The sequence below is a fragment of the Physeter macrocephalus genome, chromosome 14, assembly GCF_002837175.3.
Source record: "Physeter macrocephalus isolate SW-GA chromosome 14, ASM283717v5, whole genome shotgun sequence".
Taxonomy (NCBI): domain Eukaryota; kingdom Metazoa; phylum Chordata; class Mammalia; order Artiodactyla; family Physeteridae; genus Physeter; species Physeter macrocephalus.
The window spans coordinates 89,145,577-89,164,551 of NC_041227.1; the positions used below are offsets into that span (position 1 = coordinate 89,145,577).

At 52.9% G+C, this 18,975-nt stretch overlaps 1 protein-coding gene across 1 annotated transcript in view; it reads right to left on the reverse strand.

Annotated features, from left to right (window-relative positions):
- Nucleotides 1-2,534: 2,534 nt before the first annotated feature.
- The window catches only part of ALOX15B (arachidonate 15-lipoxygenase type B), a 17,026-nt gene continuing 585 nt past the window's right edge, over nucleotides 2,535-18,975 (reverse strand). Inside the window, 15 exon segments of the mRNA XM_024127852.3 lie at nucleotides 2,535-3,666; nucleotides 4,078-4,248; nucleotides 4,326-4,426; nucleotides 4,524-4,645; nucleotides 4,834-5,003; nucleotides 5,155-5,213; nucleotides 5,216-5,240; nucleotides 6,272-6,475; nucleotides 6,576-6,722; nucleotides 6,963-7,135; nucleotides 8,426-8,529; nucleotides 8,806-8,928; nucleotides 12,212-12,293; nucleotides 12,509-12,607; nucleotides 12,610-12,705. Coding sequence (XP_023983620.1) covers nucleotides 3,487-3,666; nucleotides 4,078-4,248; nucleotides 4,326-4,426; nucleotides 4,524-4,645; nucleotides 4,834-5,003; nucleotides 5,155-5,213; nucleotides 5,216-5,240; nucleotides 6,272-6,475; nucleotides 6,576-6,722; nucleotides 6,963-7,135; nucleotides 8,426-8,529; nucleotides 8,806-8,928; nucleotides 12,212-12,293; nucleotides 12,509-12,607; nucleotides 12,610-12,705 — 1,856 coding nt within the window. The 3' untranslated portion in view covers nucleotides 2,535-3,486.

The window sequence follows — 18,975 nt, forward strand, 5'->3', positions numbered from 1 at the left end:
TCGTGCATGGGTGGAGTCATGGATGAGTTTTGGCCAACAAGCTATGAGCAGAAGTGATGTGGTCATCTCCAGGCTGGAGCATTTAATTGCTGGCATGAGCCCACCAGAGTTCTCTGCTCTCTGCCTCTCTGTTCTAGAAGCATGTGATGAGATGGTGCTTCCATCAGCTTCTGTCTCCGAGGGACTAGAGCAGAGCCCTCTGATGACCCGAGCTGGGCATGGAGCTGAGTGAGAAGTAAACTTTTGCTGGGTTAAGCCATTGAGATTTTGAGATTATTTGTTGTTGCAGCATAATCTAACCCACGCTGACTGAAAGAGATGGTAATCTGGGGGGTCTAATGTTCTCCCCTCCAGCCCTGCATCCCTTAAAAATTGAGATTTGTGCAGCCCTCAAGTCAGTCATCCACATCTTTCTCCACAGCCACCCAACCTTCCCATTTTCCTGCTTCCCTAGACTTAGATCTAGCTCCCCTTACCTCTTCTGCCTCCTGAGTCAAATTTTGTACCCAACCAAACCCTGGTCACGGCCTCTCTTTGGCCAGAGTTACAGTGTCTTTGGGGAGTGGACGTGGGGCAGACTTTGGCTCTGCCAAAGATCGGATTTTCACTTCCCAAGCATATGAAGCTGACTGAAATCCAGCTCCTGCCTTCCAGAAACTCGTGGTCTAGTTGAGAAGACACACAGGTAAATGAAAAAGGACACAGAAGGGTTTTAGGAATCATTTGTCTATTAATTCCTCTAGGCAACACCTACTGAGCACTTGCAGTGTGGGGGGAGGTACGAACCGTGTCCTCGTGAGCCCATAGTCTATTGACAGAGGGGAGGGTGGGTCTCATGAGTTCTGAAACACGGCTACAAGGTAACCTCAGGGGCGAGAGAAGGATGCAGGAGGCACACCAGCCTCATGTTGGATGTACCTCCTACCTTGCTCCTCTCACGGTCTATTGGCCAGATTTGGTCATGTGATCACAACCTACCCGAAAGGTAGACTGGGAAATGCTGGGAAGTAGCTGAGATATTTGGCGAGCACAGACTCTGCCGCAGCCACCAATGGTTTCTGCTGTTCCAAGTTGAGTCAAACAGACTTTCCCTCATGGAATTTAAATATTGAGGCAAATACCTCGAGGACAAAAAGTGCTTCATCATCCTGATGGCAGTGCCTGAGGAGAGTGTCCACTAGTTCCTGTGCCCAGAGCTTCCGGGTTTCCAGTCCTTCCTGAGGACTGAGTTTAACTCTCACGGTGTTTAACCCTTTTCTTTTTTTTTTTTTTTTTTTTTTTTTTTAAAGTTCTGGGACTTCCCTGGTGGTGCAGTGGTTAAGATTCTGCCTGCCACTCTCACGGTGTTTAACCCTTTTCTTTTTTTTTTTTTTTTTTTTTTTTTTTAAAGTTCTGGGACTTCCCTGGTGGTGCAGTGGTTAAGAATCTGCCTGCCAACGCAGGGGACACGGGTTCGAGCCCTGGTCTGGGCAGATCCCACATGTCGCGGAGGAACTAAGCCCATGCACCGCAACTACTGAGCCTGAGTGCCACAACTACTGAAGCCCGCGCGCCTAGAGCCCGTGCTCTGCAGCAAGAGAGGCCACCCACTGAGAAGCCCGGGAATAGCAACGAAAAGCAGCCCCCGCTCTCCGCAACTAGTGAAAAGCCCGCGCGCAGCAACAAAGACCCAAGGCAGCCAGAAATAAAAATAAATAAAATTTTAAAAGTTTATTTGGCCGTACTGGGTCTCAGTTGCGGCACACGGGATCTTCAGTTGCGGCATGCAGGATCTAGTTCCCTGACCAGGGATCGAACCCGGGCCCCCTGCATCGGGAACGTGGAGTCTTACCCACTGGACCATCAGGGAAGTCCCTTAACCCTTTCTTTATTCCCTCAAGGCACACAGTTTCTTTTCCATAAACTGCTTTATTGCTTCAGTTTGCAGGAATTGTTTTAAATCAAAGAAATTTGACAGCTATATATCTCTGAATCATTTCGGGTTACAATGAATCTCAATAAAGAATGAACAGTTCCAGTGCTGCGTGCTGGGTGGCGTTGCCCTTTCTGAAGTGTTCTGTTTATTTCAGTGGCCATGTTTGTGCAGGTATTCAAATATATATTGCATCTGTTTGCAGTGTTTTATAAAAATTAGTGAAACTGAAAAACCAAAGCTCTGCTGCCTGCAATATGAGACAAATGGAAATCACCAGGTGAATTCAAGGGGACACATTTTTGGCCTTAGTGGATGCTCATTGAGTCAGAATATGAAAAAAGAAAAACAGAATTAAAGAATGTGTATGGGGCTTCCCTCGTGGCGCAGTGGTTGAGAGTCCGCCTGCCGATGCAGGGGACATGGGTTCATGCCCCGGTCCGGGAAGATCCCACATGCCGCGGAGCGGCTGGGCCCGTGAGCCATGGCCGCTGAGCCTGCGCGTCCGGAGCCCCGCTGAGCCTGCCGGGTCTGGGGCCTTGGTCCGCAACGAGAGAGGCCACAAGCAGGGGAGGGCCCCGGTACCCCAAAAAAAAAAAAAAAAAAGAATGTGTATGAAATGTTGGAATTCCGCCACTGAGAATTGAATCTAGAAGGCAATCTATGATTAATGATATATTGCCTAAGTCTCGGGAAATGGAAACTGTTTTATAATATGCAAGTCTCTTGTCTAACTTTGGGGTATGTTTTTTATTTTTTATTTTATTTATTTATTTAGTTTTGGCTGCGTTGGGTCTTTGTTGGTGCGGTGGGCTTTCTCTAGTTGCGGCCAGCGGGGGCTACTCTTCGTTGCAGTGCGTAGGCTTCTCGTTGCGGTGGCTTCTCTTGTTGCGAAGCACGGGCTCTAGGCATGTGGGCTCCCGTAGTTGTGGCACACGGGCCTAGTTGCTCCACCGCATATGGGATTTTCCTGGACCAGGGCTCAGAACCCGTGTCCCCTGCATTGGCAGGTGATTTCTTAACCACTGAGCCGCCGGGGAAGTCCCAATGTGTGTTCTTTTAGAAAGCATATGTGGGCACTGCCTGCAAGTCCCCGGCAGTAGGTCTTCCTGCTTCCCATGGCCCTTTCTCAGCGGGTTGTTCCTTTGAAAGTTGGGACCATAGGTCACCATCAACCTCTCGAGCAGTTTTCAGGCGGGCCACGCCTCGTGCTGCTGGACAGTCTGGAAGAAGGCTGCCCTTGAGCCGCATGACCATTAGGTCCAATCAGCTGTGGTCAGTGGGATCGGGGGCAGGGCTGTGTTCCCCGCATGGTACCCTTGCAGGGAGCTGTGGGTGTGCAGGCGCTCTGAGGCTTGGTGTCTTCAAAAGGCATAGTGGTGCCTTCCAATGAGCTTTTATTCTCCGGGGTTTTTTTTGTTTCTGTTTTGCGGTGTGTTGGGGATGAGTTACACCAGACCCAGCAGGGGCATATGGGGGCCTGGTTTTCTGGGGGGTCCTTTTCTCTGGGTGGCAGGTAGCCTAGAGCTATGGGGTCAAAGGGATGTCATGTGGGGCCCTTTTCCCCAGGGGATTTAGATGGAGATGCTGTTCTCGATGATGGGAGGGTCCAGGTAGGTAGAGGGCAGCTCCAGGCCCCGGTTTCGCTCCTGGATGTCTCTCAAGATCTGAGCCACGCGGCTCTGGAAGGCCGCGATGCTCCAGCACGGAGCCGCCTCTGTGAAGTGCTCGTCCGGGTAGGTGCCCAGGGGCCGCTGGGAACCAAACACAAGGCTGGGTGAAGGGGCTGCTTTGCAGCCGGGACCCGCCTTAGCCATCCATTCTGGGGGACCTGAAGCAGCCTACGACTGAGCCTCATCCGTGCCCCCTCCCCCGAACAGTGATGATTACTGCAGGCAGCTCTCGGGGATGAAAGCTCAAGTCAGAGTTTTAAAGGGGGCGGCCTCACTGGAACATATCACACGTCGCCCTTGCAGCTGAGGGTGACTCTGCATCATCTCATTTGGCCATTTGACCCTCCTTGTGAGACGTCCAATGCCCTTGTGTCCCCCTGGGAAGACTCACTGGGGTCTGATGGCACAGTGGGGTGTGGGTCAGGGAGGGTAAACAGTGTCGCCTCCCTTACCCCAGGGCTGGCCTGGTCTGGCTCCCAGCCCCACACTCACTCTGTCTCCAGGCTCCTTGCTCAGCACCCAGAGGGCAATGATGACATCACATGTGGCATTGACTGGTGGGAGGGTGGCTATGAACCCCTCCGGGCTTGCCTGGCCTTTAGAGGTGGGCGGTGGCAGCTGCATGGTAGGTGGCAGCTTGGGCATCCAGGCACTGAGGTCAAACTAAATGCCGAGAGGGCAGAGTGAGGCTAGGAGCCCGGCCCCCTCCGTCCCGCCACCCTGGCATTGACCCTTCTCACCTGCCCTGTACCGGTAGCGGAATGCTTGGCCGAGCAGGTGAATATCGCCATGGTGATGTACTGTATCAGGGCTTCCCGTGTCCCCAGGGAGGAGGGTACACCTGCAGGGAAAGCTGGGCTGGGAACGGGGCTATCAGGGTCCTGAGAACAATGCCTCAGAGGCCTGAGGGTAGGACCTAAGAACCGAGGTCCCCCTACCTGAGCTCTCCCGGCCTAGGAAGCCCTCGGAGAAGATCTCCCACACCCAGGCCTGAAGTCCACTGTCATGGTGGACAGACTCATCGCTCAGGTAGTAGATGCCGATCATTTCGGAGACAAAGCTGCAAGGTGCACGGGGTTCCAGCCCAGCTGTGAACCCCGACCCTCTCTGAGGAGTGCCCCCGCCTGGTCCCAGTGCTGTTAATGTCCGGCCCTCCTCCTGGTGGACACCTCCCTGGGCCTTCCTTCTCCTTCCCAGTCTTCCTTCCTGTCCCCCAAGGCCCCAGCTCTCTGGGGCTGGGCCCCTCACCATTCCACTGCACCCCAGATCTGCATCCCATCATCCCGGTAGTAGTAGCCTGGGATGTCTTCAACTCCTCGGGCCCGGATATCCTTAGGCAGACACAGGACGGAATAGTTCAGCTGTTCCATGTACCTCTGTATCAGCTCAGAGAAACCTTCAATGCCAAGGCCTGTGGACTGGGAAATGGGACTCCTGGGTACCACAGCCCTTGCCCCAGAAGCAGGAGGTAATAGTGGTTGGGGAGACAGGGCCACTCCCACCCCAAGACCCCAGATTCTTTCCACGGAAGGAATATCCCATCCCCACCCTCCCTAAAGCAGTCCTTACCCTGTCCACCACCTTCCCGGGGGCAATGAGTAGCTCACGGGCCAGCGTGTTGGTGTGCAGGTGTACCGTGTGTGTGGGATCAGCAGCTGTAAGGGCCGGAGAAGGCAGAGCTAGGCGAAGCCTGGGTCTCTGTGGTCCCAGACCTCCCCCCACAGAGGAACCCAGTCCTGTCAATCACGCATGGAAAGAGATGACAGGGACAAGGGGGGCAGCCTGGGACAGGGATCAGGGCTCCAGGCCCAGCGATGGGGGCTAAGGTCCACCAGCATCCTGTTCTGTGACCTTGAGCATGTGCCTTCCTCTCTCGGGGCATCAGATCACTGGGCAAAGGAGAGGGCTGATCTGGATAGCACTATGTCCCTCCAGCCCTGGCATCCTGTGATTTCCTAACCCCAGGCAGGCAAAGCACCATGATAACCAGGGCCTGCGGGCCTGGCAACGTGAAATGGTCCCCTAGAGACCATGTCTGAGTGCCAGGCCCTGGGAGCTGTAGATTGTCAGAAAGAATCAGCCTGGATTGAAGAGGACAGAGTAGGGCCTGCATCCAGGACCCAGGAGACTGTCTAAGGAAGAATCAGAAAATGTGAGCAGCTGTGGACCCCTCATCTTCACAGAGGAGATGCTCCAGGTCCCTGGAGGAAATGAATCTGGGCCATTGAAGGCTTAGCAGAGCCCACCTTAGAGACACGGGTCTCCCTCCCAGGGCTCCCCCACCCTGCAGCTATCTGCAGAAAACCTGTTGGCCAAAGCCATGTTCACACTTTGGCACCTGTCAGCCCCAGGTCTCTCCTTTCCTAGGAGCTGGGCTTCTGTGATCGCTGTTGGCCTGAGCTCCCCTAAGAAGAGAATCTCTCTGGGGCACAGCCTGCTCTCACATGCGGTCCTCTCCCTCGCGCCTGTCCCCATCACCTCACCCCAGTTCAGGGCCTGCTGGAAAGCAGCCTCTCAGGGGTATTGTGCAGGGAGATGCTGCTGAGGCAGAATGGGGGCTCAGCATCTCAGCCTGGAAGGACAGGGTCACGAGGGGACAGGTGGCACAGAACCCCAAAGGGCAGCCCAAGGCACAGGGACCTGCAGGCTTGGGGCACAGTCTGGGCCATCTTGCTGGGCCACTGACCTTGAAGAGTGGGTGGCAGTGAGGCAGCTGGTGCAGCGTAGCCAGAGTGAAGACCTCGGTCGCCAGGTGTACCTGTAACAGGTGTGTGAGGGCCTCGTGGATGGAGACCTCGGCATTGCGCACCCACGTCTTGGCCAGCAGCCAGTCCCACTTGTCGTCGCTGGGCAGACAGATGGGGCTGTCGGGCCCAGGGGTCAGGCTGAGCTATAGGAGAGGCCAGTGGGGAGGGGCAGCCTTGAGTGTCTGCCCACCATTTAGTCAGACGTCTCCCTGCCCCTGCCCTGTCGCCTGCCCGGCTGCTGACCTGGATGGCAAGGGGCGGCGGGGGCCCACACCCTGGGCGCTGGTATAGCAGGGTCACTGGGGCCGCGGAGAACTGAGGCCTCCCATTAATGACATTGGTGCGGATGCCAGAGAGGATGCCGTGATCCACCAGGAACAAGGACCCTTTCTGCGGGAGAGAGAAGGGGAGCCAGGGCTGCCATCTGACTTTCTGAAGGCAGAAGGAGGTGGGGAGTATGGGGGTGGGGAGAGGATTCAGGGCCAGGAGACTGTGCACGGGAGAGGGTGTTCTTGGCACGTAGCACACAGTAGGTCCTTAACAGATGTGAGTTCTGTTCCTCTCCAGTAGGGGATGGGCCCAAAGCACTGAGATGGGGGTGCACAGAGCCGGGACTCCTGTGCCCCTCACCTCCAGCTCAGCCTGCAGACTCGTCCCGGGGCCCAACACTGGGGCCACCGTGGCATCAAGGACAGGGAAGTTCTTTGGGAGGTGGCGACAGCGGCGGATCAGGACCGGGTTGAGCCCATTCAGGAACTGGTGGGCGAAGAAGGCGTCCTCCTACCAGTGCGCAAACACGTGCTCTGCAGGGGGCAGGGGAGATGGGACCGGTCACCCCAGCACCCAGGGGTCTCCCCCTGAGCGCCATGGTGGAGCCTCTCCTGCGTCCAGCCTGTGCTCCCCTCTCTTCTCATGCAGTACTTCTCAGGGTGACCTCCTCTGACCCCTTGGCTTCAGTTCACCAAACAGCAAATCTTAGTAACCAGCCCACCAGTCCCACCATCTACCTGCCATCTCCAACCCCACGCCTCAAACACAGCATATCGGAGGCTGCACATGGGCTCCTGCTCTAGCCCAGTCCCCACCCCATTGCCTGGCATCCCAGGAATGGCACCTTCAGCCACTGGATTGCAGGTGGCAGAGCCCGGAGTACTCTCGGCAGCCCCCCCCATCCTCCGCCCATCAAGTCCCACCGAGTCTCCATCCTCAGGAGTTCTTGGTCCACACGTCCACTCCATCTCTGCTGTCACTGCCTCGCTGAGGATTCCATCCTCTGCTGACCACAGCCAGAGCCTCATAACGGGTCGTCCTGCTTCTACTCCTGCCCCCTAACAGCTCACTCCCCACGGCACATCTGGCCACAGCACTCCCCAGCTGGCAGCTGGCTGAAGCTCCTACTGCACTTAGGAAAGTCCCGAGCTCCTGCCACGGTCTCCACAGTCCTGCGCGGCCCAGGGCCCATGCACCTCTCCTGCTTCGCCTCCCATCTTCCTTCCCTGGCTCAATACCCTTTGGCCACAGCAGCATCTTTCCCCTCAAAGGTCTCCACTCCTTCCATCTTCGGGGCCTTCACATGCAGCGGACCGTCCCCCCGAACCTGAAGCACCCTCTGCCCTCACACACCATGCCTGGCGCTGTTGACACCTGCCCAACTTTGAGGTCTCAGCATAAAAGTCATCTCTGTAGAGAGTTCCCTAGCTGAACTAGGCCCGATCCCCCTTTTACACACTCTCACTGGAGCCGATGCACAGGTTTCATAAGTGAAACTCATTATTTGCCTTTGAGCCTAATGTCCACTTGTCTGCTCTACTGGGAGCCCTGCAGGGACAAGGTCTGTGTCCACAGCCCCTAAGCAAGTGTCTCATGTGTTAAGTAGCCCAACAAGTGTCTGATGGCTACAAGGCATTAGAAGGTCAGAGATGCCCCCGCTACACATCCTTTTCTGTGTCTGAGGAGAAAGTAAGGTCTAGTGAGAGTCAGGGGCCTGCCCAGGGTCACACGGTGAACTGGCGCTTGGTTTTCTGAGATTCCTGACACCCAGGAGAGCTGATACCCCAGGGAAGAGGTCTGGAGCCCCGGCTGGAGCTCCTCACCCACGGCTGGGGTCTTCCGGAAGTTGAACACACTTCTCATCTCCTCCAGACTCTTCCAGAGCCCCTTGCGGTCCAGCAGCCCTTTGAGTTTCAGATCTGCCAACCTGCCAGAAGATGTGAAGCGTGGGGAGAGGGAGGCAAGAGGCCCTGGGAGACCCGCCCGCGTTGGCTAAGCTTATCCCTCCTGCGGTCCTGAACTGCCCCTGAGGTCATCCTCACCTTGTTGGAATAGGTGGTGAGCAGAGGCCGTGCCCTGGGCGGGGCTGTGTGACCCACATCCCTGACCGGGGCGGGGGGCGGGGAGCTGGGTGGGGGAGGGCGGAAGGCAGGGGTACCAGTACATCTGAGGCCCAGGGGCAGGAGAGGGTGGGCATCCTCACAGTGAGCCGCCTCGCAGGTAGAAGGTGATGTTCTTTGCCAGAGAGTATCTGATGTTGAGGTCCAGGTTTTTTATGGTCTCCTCGTTGAGGCAGTGAGGCCAGCCTGGGATGTAAGTCTTCCAGCTGGAGGGAGGAGCAGGAAGGCAGTCAGCAAGAAGCCTCAGGGAAACCACTGACTAGGGAGACGGAGTGGCAGACCCTTTGGAGGCCCTGGTCAGGGCCAGCCCCCTTCCACAAGCAGGGGTCTTCCTGGGCTCTGCCCTTCCCCTCCACCCTCAAGGCCGCAGGGAGAGCTGGCATGTTCCCACAGCCATATTCTCCCCTGGTCAGCTGATTGGTCCAGGGTTGGGCACCTGGCCAGAGCAAGGCCAATCAGAATCCTTCCCAGGGAACTGGAGATTGGGGCTGGACCAGAGGTCATCTCTCCCTGGATATCTGGGTTACGGCATGTAAACACCAGGACTGGGAGACTTCCCTGGTGGTGAAGTGGTTAAGAGTCCGTGCTTCCAATGCAAGGGGCCCAGGTTCGATCCCTGGTCAGGGAACTAGACCCCACGTGTGTGCCGCAGCTAAGAGTTCGCCTGCCGCAACTAAGAAGACTGCCTGCCGCAACTAAGACCGGGCGCAACCAAATAAATAAATAAATTTTAAAAAATAATTAAAAATAAAGGAGCCGCTATTAAAAAAAAAAAGGCCATTTTCCACTGTGTGGACTGGGAACCAAAGAAAGCTGTTCTGCGGGGAGAGAGGAAAGTGAAGCCGGAGAGAGAAGCATCTAGGGGGCTCCAGAGTCAGGGGGAGAGTCACCCTGGCTTCTGGCCCATAAGATCTGGCTACGCTTCCAGCCCTCACTTCTGTGACCTGTTGACGCATTCCCATTTTTTCTGTCTGCTAGCTGGAGTCTTGTTATTGTTATTGCAACCACAAAATTCCTGACTAACACACGTGCATCACAGAGGGGAGGCTGTCCTGAGGTGGGAACACAGGAAGGCGTCAGTTGCCTCTGGCAGGCATCCCGTGGAGAGACACTTCAGCCTCCAAAGCTTGCGGGAGCCCAGAAATGTACTCTGGCCTGGCCTAAAGAGATTTCGCATCTCTAAATCCCTTTATCCAGCAAGCAACGCAGCCTGAAGACCTTTAGGTGAAATGGTAAAATCATGTCCCTGCAAAGCTGAGGACCCCCAGCCAGTCGTCCTCTCGTTCCCTCTCTCATTCATTCTTTGGTTCATTCCATCATTGCCTTTGGGTTTGAACAGGCAACTTCAGAGAACAATTTGCAGTTAAAGTACACTGCCACCAGGTGGTGGCCAAACCCTGCTTCTCAAACTTTAATGCACAAAAACTTAGTTCCCCCAGGGATCTTGGTAAAATGCAGAATTCTCATCAAGTAGTTTGGGATGGGTGGGCCAAGACCCTGCATTTCTCACAAGCTCCCAGGTGATGCTGACCCCGTGGATGTGAGACCTCACTCTGAGTATTGAGGGCGTAGCCACTTGGATCAGAGGTAACTGAGGGACATTATGAACCTCAGTGCGCACTTGTGCAGGGCTTTGTGGCTGACAAGCTGCATTCTCAACCATCTTCTCATTTGTTCTTCCTAATAACACAAATCAGCCTGGTATCCTTAGTTCCTTTTGCAGAAGAAAATGAGGATCAAAAAGGTTAACTAATTTGCTTAAGATGTCACAGCTCCTTTCGGCAGGGCCTAGGCTGGCCTTGCGTCTCCTGACTCCTGTGTCCTTGTTTGGCCGAGAAAGGAAGAAGGGCCACTCCGCAGACACAGCTCCCGCCATCTGTTCCCTCACCTGGGGCTGTTGCTGGCAGATTAGGCGCCATGGTTTTCTCCGGGATGTAATTCACAACACACGTGGAGTCACCAGAAGCCAAATAAGCCTGCAGCTGCTGTGCCCCCAGAGACCTAAAGCGAAAGCCTGCGGCCCGTGCTTCAGACAGCAGCCCAGCTGGCCAGACCATGACCTTTTGAAATTTTGCTCCCGAGTGTGGTCCCTGGCTTTCTGCCTTAGGAGTCCTCGCCAGCGACCCAGAAAGACTCCAGCAAGAGTGAGGCATTTAAAAGCAGTGGGTTTCAAACTTTAGTGGGCATGAGTCATCTGGAAGGCTTGTTAAAACAATATTGCTGGGCTTCCCTGGTGGCGCAGTGGTTGAGGATCTGCCTGCCAAGGCAGGGGACACGGCGTTCGAGCCCCGGTCCGGGAAGATTCCCACACGCCGCGGAGCAACTAGGCCCGTGAGCCGCAGCTACTGAGCCTGCGCGTCTGGAGCCCGTGCTCCGCAACGAGAGCCCGTGACAGCGAGAGGCCCGCGCACCGCGATGAAGAGTGGCTCGCGCGCAGAAACAAAGACCCAACACAGCCAAAAATAAAATTAAATAAATAAAAGTAAAAATAAAAATGACGTAATATTAAAAAAAAAGAACAGCATTGCTAGCGGAACTTCCCTGGTGGCGCAGTGGTTAAGACTCCGCGCCCCTGATGCAGGGGGCTTGGGTTTGATCCCTGGTCAGGCACAGTCAAAAAAAAGAAAAAAGAAAGAAAGAAAAACAACCCAATATTGCTAGCAACAAGGATTTACTGTTGTCGCACAGGGAATGATCTATCCAGTGTCAACCACAATTTGGCGCTTGCCATCCTCCTCTACAAGGACTAAATCATGTGCTGCTGCAGGTGCTGACTTTCACCTCCCAAAGGGGTTCAGGGTGGAGCAGGAATGAGGCATTCTGCGCTCGGGGAGAACTGGCAGAACAGGCTTTCAGTTAGATATGATTTTATGAGCCCCATTCTTGTATCTCCTCGTATCCAGAAAAGCACTAAAATCCCTCACGGCGACGACTGCTCTTCGTTGACTAGCAGAAACCTGCTGCGAAAACAAATAGGTGCTCGATTGCATGGACTTCCCCTTCACCAAAATCACACACGTACTGACCTTCCCCGCTACCTCTGCGGAGCAGTTTCTCAGAGCTCTCCGAGATGCCGTCTCCTGGGCCGTAGTCCTCATTTTGCCCCCAGTAAAACTTAACGCACAACTGTCATGCTGTGCATTTTTATTAAGCTGACACCAGTATCCTGTAATGACGTAGAGTGGAATATAATCTGCAAATAAACAAAAAACCCAAATCACGCTGCTGTACCCCTGAAATGGACACCACATTGTAGATCAACTAGACTTCGGTTAAAAACACCAGCACTGCGGCCCCTCACCCTCAATAGCTGATTCAGTAGCCTTGAGGTGGGTCTGAGAAACTGTATTTCTAACGAGTTCCTGGGATGCTGTGATTGGAAAGGACAGAGGACCAGGCAGGGACTTCAGGCCGCGTCAACACCAGCGGAACGAGGTTGACCCTCATCCCCTCGGCAACCCGCGCCCCCCCCAGTAGCCCCCTCCTCACCTGTACGTCTCCCGCCTGGCCTGCAGCTCCGCCTGGCGCCGCTGCGGGAGGGTGGGGTGGCGGTCCTCCCAGGAGATCTTCGCTGTGGGAGCAGCGGAGCAGGTGGGGAGGGCAGAGAAAGCCCCCCTGACCTCCGGCCCCGGCCCCCAGATCCCCTCCACTCCAGCCACCCCTTACCAGATACCCCCCCACACCAGACTGCCACCCCCCCGCTTCCCCGAAACTCCCCAGCTCCCCTCCTCCACTCCCCTTGCCCCCAACACACCAGCCCCCTCCTCCCTCCTGCGTCCCCCTCACCAGTCCCCTCCCGCAGCACCAGGCTCCCCTTGTCCTCCAGCCACCGGTAGCAGGGGAACTGTGGGGGGGGGGCGCCCCGGGGCGGCGTGCGCTGGAACCGCGGCAGAACCAGGCGTCCGGGGCCAGGGGCCGGAAGGGACGGAGCAGCGCGGGGGGAGTCTCGCGGACGCGCTGCAGCAGCAGCACGGGCCCACGTCCTGGAGGCACGTCACCTCGAAGTCCTCCTCCTGGGGGGCATGTTTAGTATCCTAGAGGACCGTCTCTCCTGCTCCCTCCTCCGCCGCCCCCCCCCCCCCCTCACAGCGCCCGCGGTGAACTCTTTGCCGAAATGGTCCAGAGGCAGTGGCAGGGTCTCTCCTTCGGTCCCCACGATGATGACAGACCTTTTGTCCCACGTGCCAGCCCCGAAGGCCTCCCCAGTGGATACCCTCACCCTGAACTCAGCCATGGTGACAGCTGGAGTCTGGCTCTCTCCTGCTCATCCGACGCGACTGCACAGCCCAGACGCTCAGCCCCAGACACAGACACCGCCCCACCCTGGCCAGGCCTTGTGGAGGCAACTCTGAGTTCCCACGGGGCCCATCACCACCCCCAAAAGCCAGCGCCGGCTCCGGGCAGAGAGGGCGTGGCTGAGAGGCAGGCTTCCCTGGATGGCCCCAAGTATGTTGACAGTCAAGTACCGCCCCCCCCCCAGCCCCACCTCAACCCTCACCCTCTGGTAAGACTGGAAGGTGTCTCTCTAGAGGAACGGACCAGCTCAAGTGGCACGTGGGGTTCCCCAATGAAATGGCTCTGCCAATTAAGCCCGCCAGTTGATAAGTCCTGTTCACACAGTTTCCAATCAGTTTTTCTTGCCTCATTCTTAAAAATGAATGAATGGCCAAGGATCACCCGATCTTCAAGGAAGGCTTCCATCTAAAAGACAAGGACAAAAACAAAACTGAAGGGGCAGATAATTCAGGGAACAGAAGACTTCAAAGAAATCGTAATTTGGATCCTCAGAGAGAGGAAATCATGTGGCTATAGAAAACATACCCATTGTTTGTATAAAAATATACCCAATTTTACCCATTGTTTCTGGGTAAAAAGTTTGGATTTTATAGATCATCCATTTTATAAATTGTGGTAAAATACACATAACATAAAATTTACCATTTTGAGAATTTTCAAGTGCACAGTTCAGATGGTACATTCGCAGTACCGTCAAATATTGATACATTCACTTTGATGTGCAACCATCACCATCTCCAGAAAAAGTTCATCTCCAGAACTTTTTCATCATCCCAAACTGAAACTCTGTGCCTATTAAACAGTAAACCCACAGATGGTGGAGCAGGAAGACACTGAACTCACTTCCACAGGTACACCAGAATTACAACTATTTACAGAGCCACCACCCATGAGAATGACCTGAAGACTAGCAGAAAAGACTTCCCACGACTAAAGAGATAAAGAAGGAACCACAATGAGATGGGAAGGAGGGTGGAGATGTGGTACAGTCAAGACCAACACCCCTGGTAGGTGACCCACAACGGCAGAATAATCACAATTGCAGAGGTTCTAAAGCCACATCAACACCAAATTGGTACTTTCTCCCTGATGTAATCAGGGCTGAAAGGAGAATTGATTTGTGATGGAATGTTAGTTAAACCTGTGAACCTGTACCTTCCAGGATCCTTCCTAAAGCAGGGCTGCTCAGAATGAGGCAAGTTAACCATTCATGTACGTGTTTAAGAGGCCAATTCCCCAGACCCTTGCACCAGGGAGGCAGGACCTCCAGAGATTCAACTTGGGAAATACACATTTTAAATAGGCACACAGGGTGATTCTTCTTCAGAACCGCTGCCCTTGAGCATTTAAATATTTGTTTACATTCTGGCTGACAGCTCAAGACGATCTGAGCTGGCAGGGTCTTCTGGGAGCTGTCATCTAACCCTTCAAGATATAGATGAAGAAATCAGAGCCCTGACTGGGGAAGGAAATTACTCAATGTTTAAAAATGTCAATCAGATCTCATGCTCCCCTGCTTTGAACCCCTGAATGGTTTACCTCCTGCCTCTCTTTCTTTTTCCTCCCTCCCTCCCTTCCTTTTTCTTTCCTCTCTTCCTTCTTTCCTGTCTCTTTTTTCTTTCTTTTAAACTCTAAAAATTTTGGTCAAAGATTTAAAGAGACAGGTCTAATAGAGAACAGACTTGTGGTTGCCAGGGGGGAGGGGGTTGGGAGAGGCATGGAGTGGGAGGTTGGGGTTACCAGATGTGAGCTATTATACATAGAATGGATCAACAACAAGGTCCTACTGTATAGCACAGAGAACTGTATTCACTATCCTATGATGAACCATAATGGAAAAGAATATTAAAAAAGTGTATATATATATATGTAACTGAATCTCTTTGCTGTACAGCAGAAATTAACACAACATTGTAAATCAACTATGATTCAATTTTTTAAAAAAAGAGAGAGACAGACAGGTCTATAAATTTCTCACCAACAATAGTGGTTCCCCTCACCTCTCTGATTCAGGGATGAATAAGTGACTTTCTCCAGGCCAGTCAGAGTCAGCCTTGGGATTTTTCTGTTGTTGTTGCCATTGTCTTTTTTAAAAAAATCACTTTCATTTCCTAGGAGTTGCATGACAGGATATAAGTAAGCCTTGAAGCTGCTGCTGGCCACTTCTGTAACCATTTTGGGAGAGCCCACCTGAGAATGAAGGCAACCCAGTGGAAAACATAGCTGAGTAATTTATAGACCCCTCATGTGAATACCTGGATCCAGCCATGCCTGATACTCATGGTCTTTTGGTTACATGAACTACAATTTTCCTTTGAAAGAAAATTGGACTCTTTCAATCAGAAGAATCCCCTTTGGTACGGAGGTCTATCTCAGACATGGGAGTAGGGCATGTCAGAAAAAACTTCCTTCAGATCAGAACACTGAAAACTCAGTGTTCATTCACACTGAGTTTTGTAGGATGAGCAAGACTTAGGCAGACAGAAGTGAGCAAAGTGCTCTGTAAATTCCACCTGCCACCACACCTGTGTATTTGATTCCAACACTGACAGCATGAGTTGCCTCCCTCTCTTCCGTCCAATTCATCCTCTCATCTTCCACTTCCTGTCACTCATCCCACTGAATGGGTCTCATAGACAATCATTCTTGTCACGTACCCGTTCAACAAGTATATCTTCTGAGCGTACTCGGGGTAAGGCACTAAGCTGGGTGTTGTATGTGAGGGGAGAGATGTGTGACAAGGTCAGAGAACAGACATGGTGAGCATTCAGCCCCCTCCCATCTCAGGCCCACGGCAGACATTGCCAAACAATCCATGTATTTTTCTTCTTGAGCCCAGATGTAGCCTCAGAATCTTTGTCATCATAGCACTCCAGAGAGTCACAGCCAACTGACTAAAGTTGACATTTAAGGTGAAGCCTAGTGTCATCCGGAAGGTAAGGTATGGCTCAGGGCAACGTGGATCCAGAATAGAAGGGAGACAGGACTGAACCAGTCTAGAGACTGGGGAGATGGGGTTAATTAGGACTCTTTCATTTGTAAGTAACAGACACCCGGAAGAGAGAACTTGTCTTAGAAGGAGAATTTATTAGAAGGACACAAGACTGGGGATACAGCTGGGCCTCAGGGACAGCCTGGAGGCAGGAGCTGGAGCTTTGTAGGAACTCAGGAAATTCTCTCTCCATCTCTCTTCTCTGCATGTCTGTTTTGTCTCTTTTTTCTCTCTCTCCCTTGACCAGTTCTTTCTGTTTTCCAGTCCACATGACAGAGATAGATGCCACACAGTTCATGTTTATATACTCTCTGTCTAAGAGAGTAACTGAAAGGGGGTCTGGCTGCTCACTGCTCAAAACCCAGTAAAGAGGCAAGGTTGGTGGAAAAGAAAGTTTGATTTATTTTGGATGCTGGCAACTGTGGGGGAGGGCGGACGCCTGTCCAAAGGCTGACTCCCCCCACTGACAATCAATGGGCAAGAGCTTTTATAGGCGGAGGGAGGGGGCTGCATGCAGAAACTGCACAGTCAGCTCTGATGGTCATCTTGAAATTGGTCATTGGTGGTCTGACCAGCATCATCTTGATTGTTTTAGGAACAGTTAATCTTCAGTTCCAGGGTTGGTTTGTTTCCATTTCCTTGAGGCCAGTTCTCGGAATTGTGGCAGCTCATGTCATGGCTACAGCCTGGTCATCGTGTAGTTAACTTCTTCCACCTGGTGAGGGTTTCAGTATCTACAAGACAGCTCACAGGATACGGCTCAGAATAGTATCTACAGCCCTTGAGGAGTAACTAAAGGTCCTTGACTATGTTTAATGACTAAACTATTATTATTTGGTCTCCTTTGACTGTTTTCCTTGGTTTCTGCATTTTCTCACTTCTCTGATTAAACTTATTCTTTGGCTAAAGTTTTTCCGCAGACAAAAGACAGACAGAGGACATGAGGGGCAAGGACCATGGGGTCCTACTCCGTTTCAGATAAATAGGTTTTGAGTGTCTTGGTTCAGATTCCAAGTTCCCCAGGCAAAGGGTTCTCACTGACCCAGTTTGGGACAGAGATCCACCTATGGTCCAATTACCCCTGTACAGCAGGAGGAAGGGGTCACACAATATATCAGGGTGGCTGTGTCCATCGTAGCCACGTTGGTGATGCTGATGAGCTGTGAGGGCTGTGGGGATTTTTCGGAAGTATGTGGGGAGGTCTTTTCTGGGCAGTAGAAAACCCCAAACAGTAAACATTCCCTAAATAATTCAAGGAAAGCTTCTCGTAGGAGGTGAGTTTTAAACTAGTGATGAAAAACGGATACAATTTTAATAGGCAGAGATGAACAAACAGGATAATCTAAACTCAAACCAGCCTGATAAAATATGGGAACATATTGGTTTATGTAACTGGAAAATTCAGGAGCAATGGCTTCAGGACTGGATGGATCCAGGTGCCCAGAATTGTGCTTCCTCAATATTTCATTTCTGCTTTCTTCTGTGTTGAACCGTGTTAGCTCATTCTCAGGTAGACTCTTCCCAAGTGGTGGCAGAAATGATGACCAGCAGCTCTGGGCTTCTATCCTGCCAGCTTAGCAACCCTAGCGCAAAGACGATGTCACCCTCCTATTGCAAATGTTCTGGGGCTGACCCTCACTGAACTGGCCTTGGTCACAGACTCTGAAGCTGGGGCTGGAATTAGCCCCATACAAACTATATGGATTGAGTGTGGAGATGGGTGGATCCCCAAAGGAATTTCAGATGTGGGAAGAAATAGGCAAAAAAAAAAAAAAAAATGTGTTTATTCTACCTTTTCTGGGAGGCGTCCCTCTCAGAAACCATCTGTCAGGGGATCGCTGACCTGAGTTTTTCAAAACTCTCAGCCAAGGTTTAGAGGTCTTCCGAAATGGAGAGCTTGTTCTGGTTATCCATTACTGCATGATAAACTACACTAAAACTCTTTTTTTTTTTTAATGTATTTATTTTTGGCTGCGTTGGGTCTTCGTTGCTGCGCGCTGGCTTCTCGTTGCGGTGGCTTCTCTTGTTGCGGAGCACGGGCTCTAGGTGCGTGGGCTTCAGTAGCTGTGGCTCGCGGGCTCTAGAGAGCAGGCTCCGTAGTTGTGGTGCACGGGCTTAGCTGCTCCGAGGCATGTGGGATCTTCCCCGATGAGGGCTCGAACCTGTGTCCCCTGCATTGGCAGGCGGGTTCTGAACCACTGCGCCACCAGGGAAGTCGTACACTAAAACTTAATGGCTTAAAAACCATTTTTGTATATCCCATGATGTTGCAGGACAGAAATTTGGGCAGGGCTCCTCTGGGTGGTCCTTCTGCTTCATATGGCTCTGACAAAGATACTTGGTTGCATTCAGGGCCGAAGGGCTGGGAAACAAGGCTCAGAAAGACTTTATTTGTGTCTGACAACTTGAGGTGAACAGCTGGAAGGCTGGACTCAGCGGAGACAGGCAATACATAACACCAGAGAGTGGCTCTTTCCTCAGGGTTTCCTGAGCTTCCTCTCAGACCCCCACATTTGCCAAAGCCGCCTCGAATCCTCACCTGACTCTCCCCCCCCACTCATCTTGCTATTGGCAAACACACGGCCATCCTCTTCCCAGCACCAAGGGCACAGGAAGGGAAGTTCTTAGGCAGCCTTTTCTTCCACTAATAACGTGTGGACTCCACCTCTCCTAATCCCTCCTCCTGCCTTAGGGGAAAAGGCTTGCTTACCGCTGTCTAAAGCTACTTCCATCTCCTCAGGCACTGGCCCCCACCACTTTTTGCCTCTTTATTCATAGGGTAGTGTTTAAGACCTTGGGAAAATTATAATCCTATCACTTAGAAACTGGGTGACTGGGCTTCCCTGGTGGCGCAGTGGTTGAGAGTCCGCCTGCCGACGCAGGGGACGCGGGTTCGTGCCCCGGTCCGGGAGGATCCCACGTGCCGCGGAGCGGCTGGGCCCGTGAGCCGTGGCCGCTGAGCCTG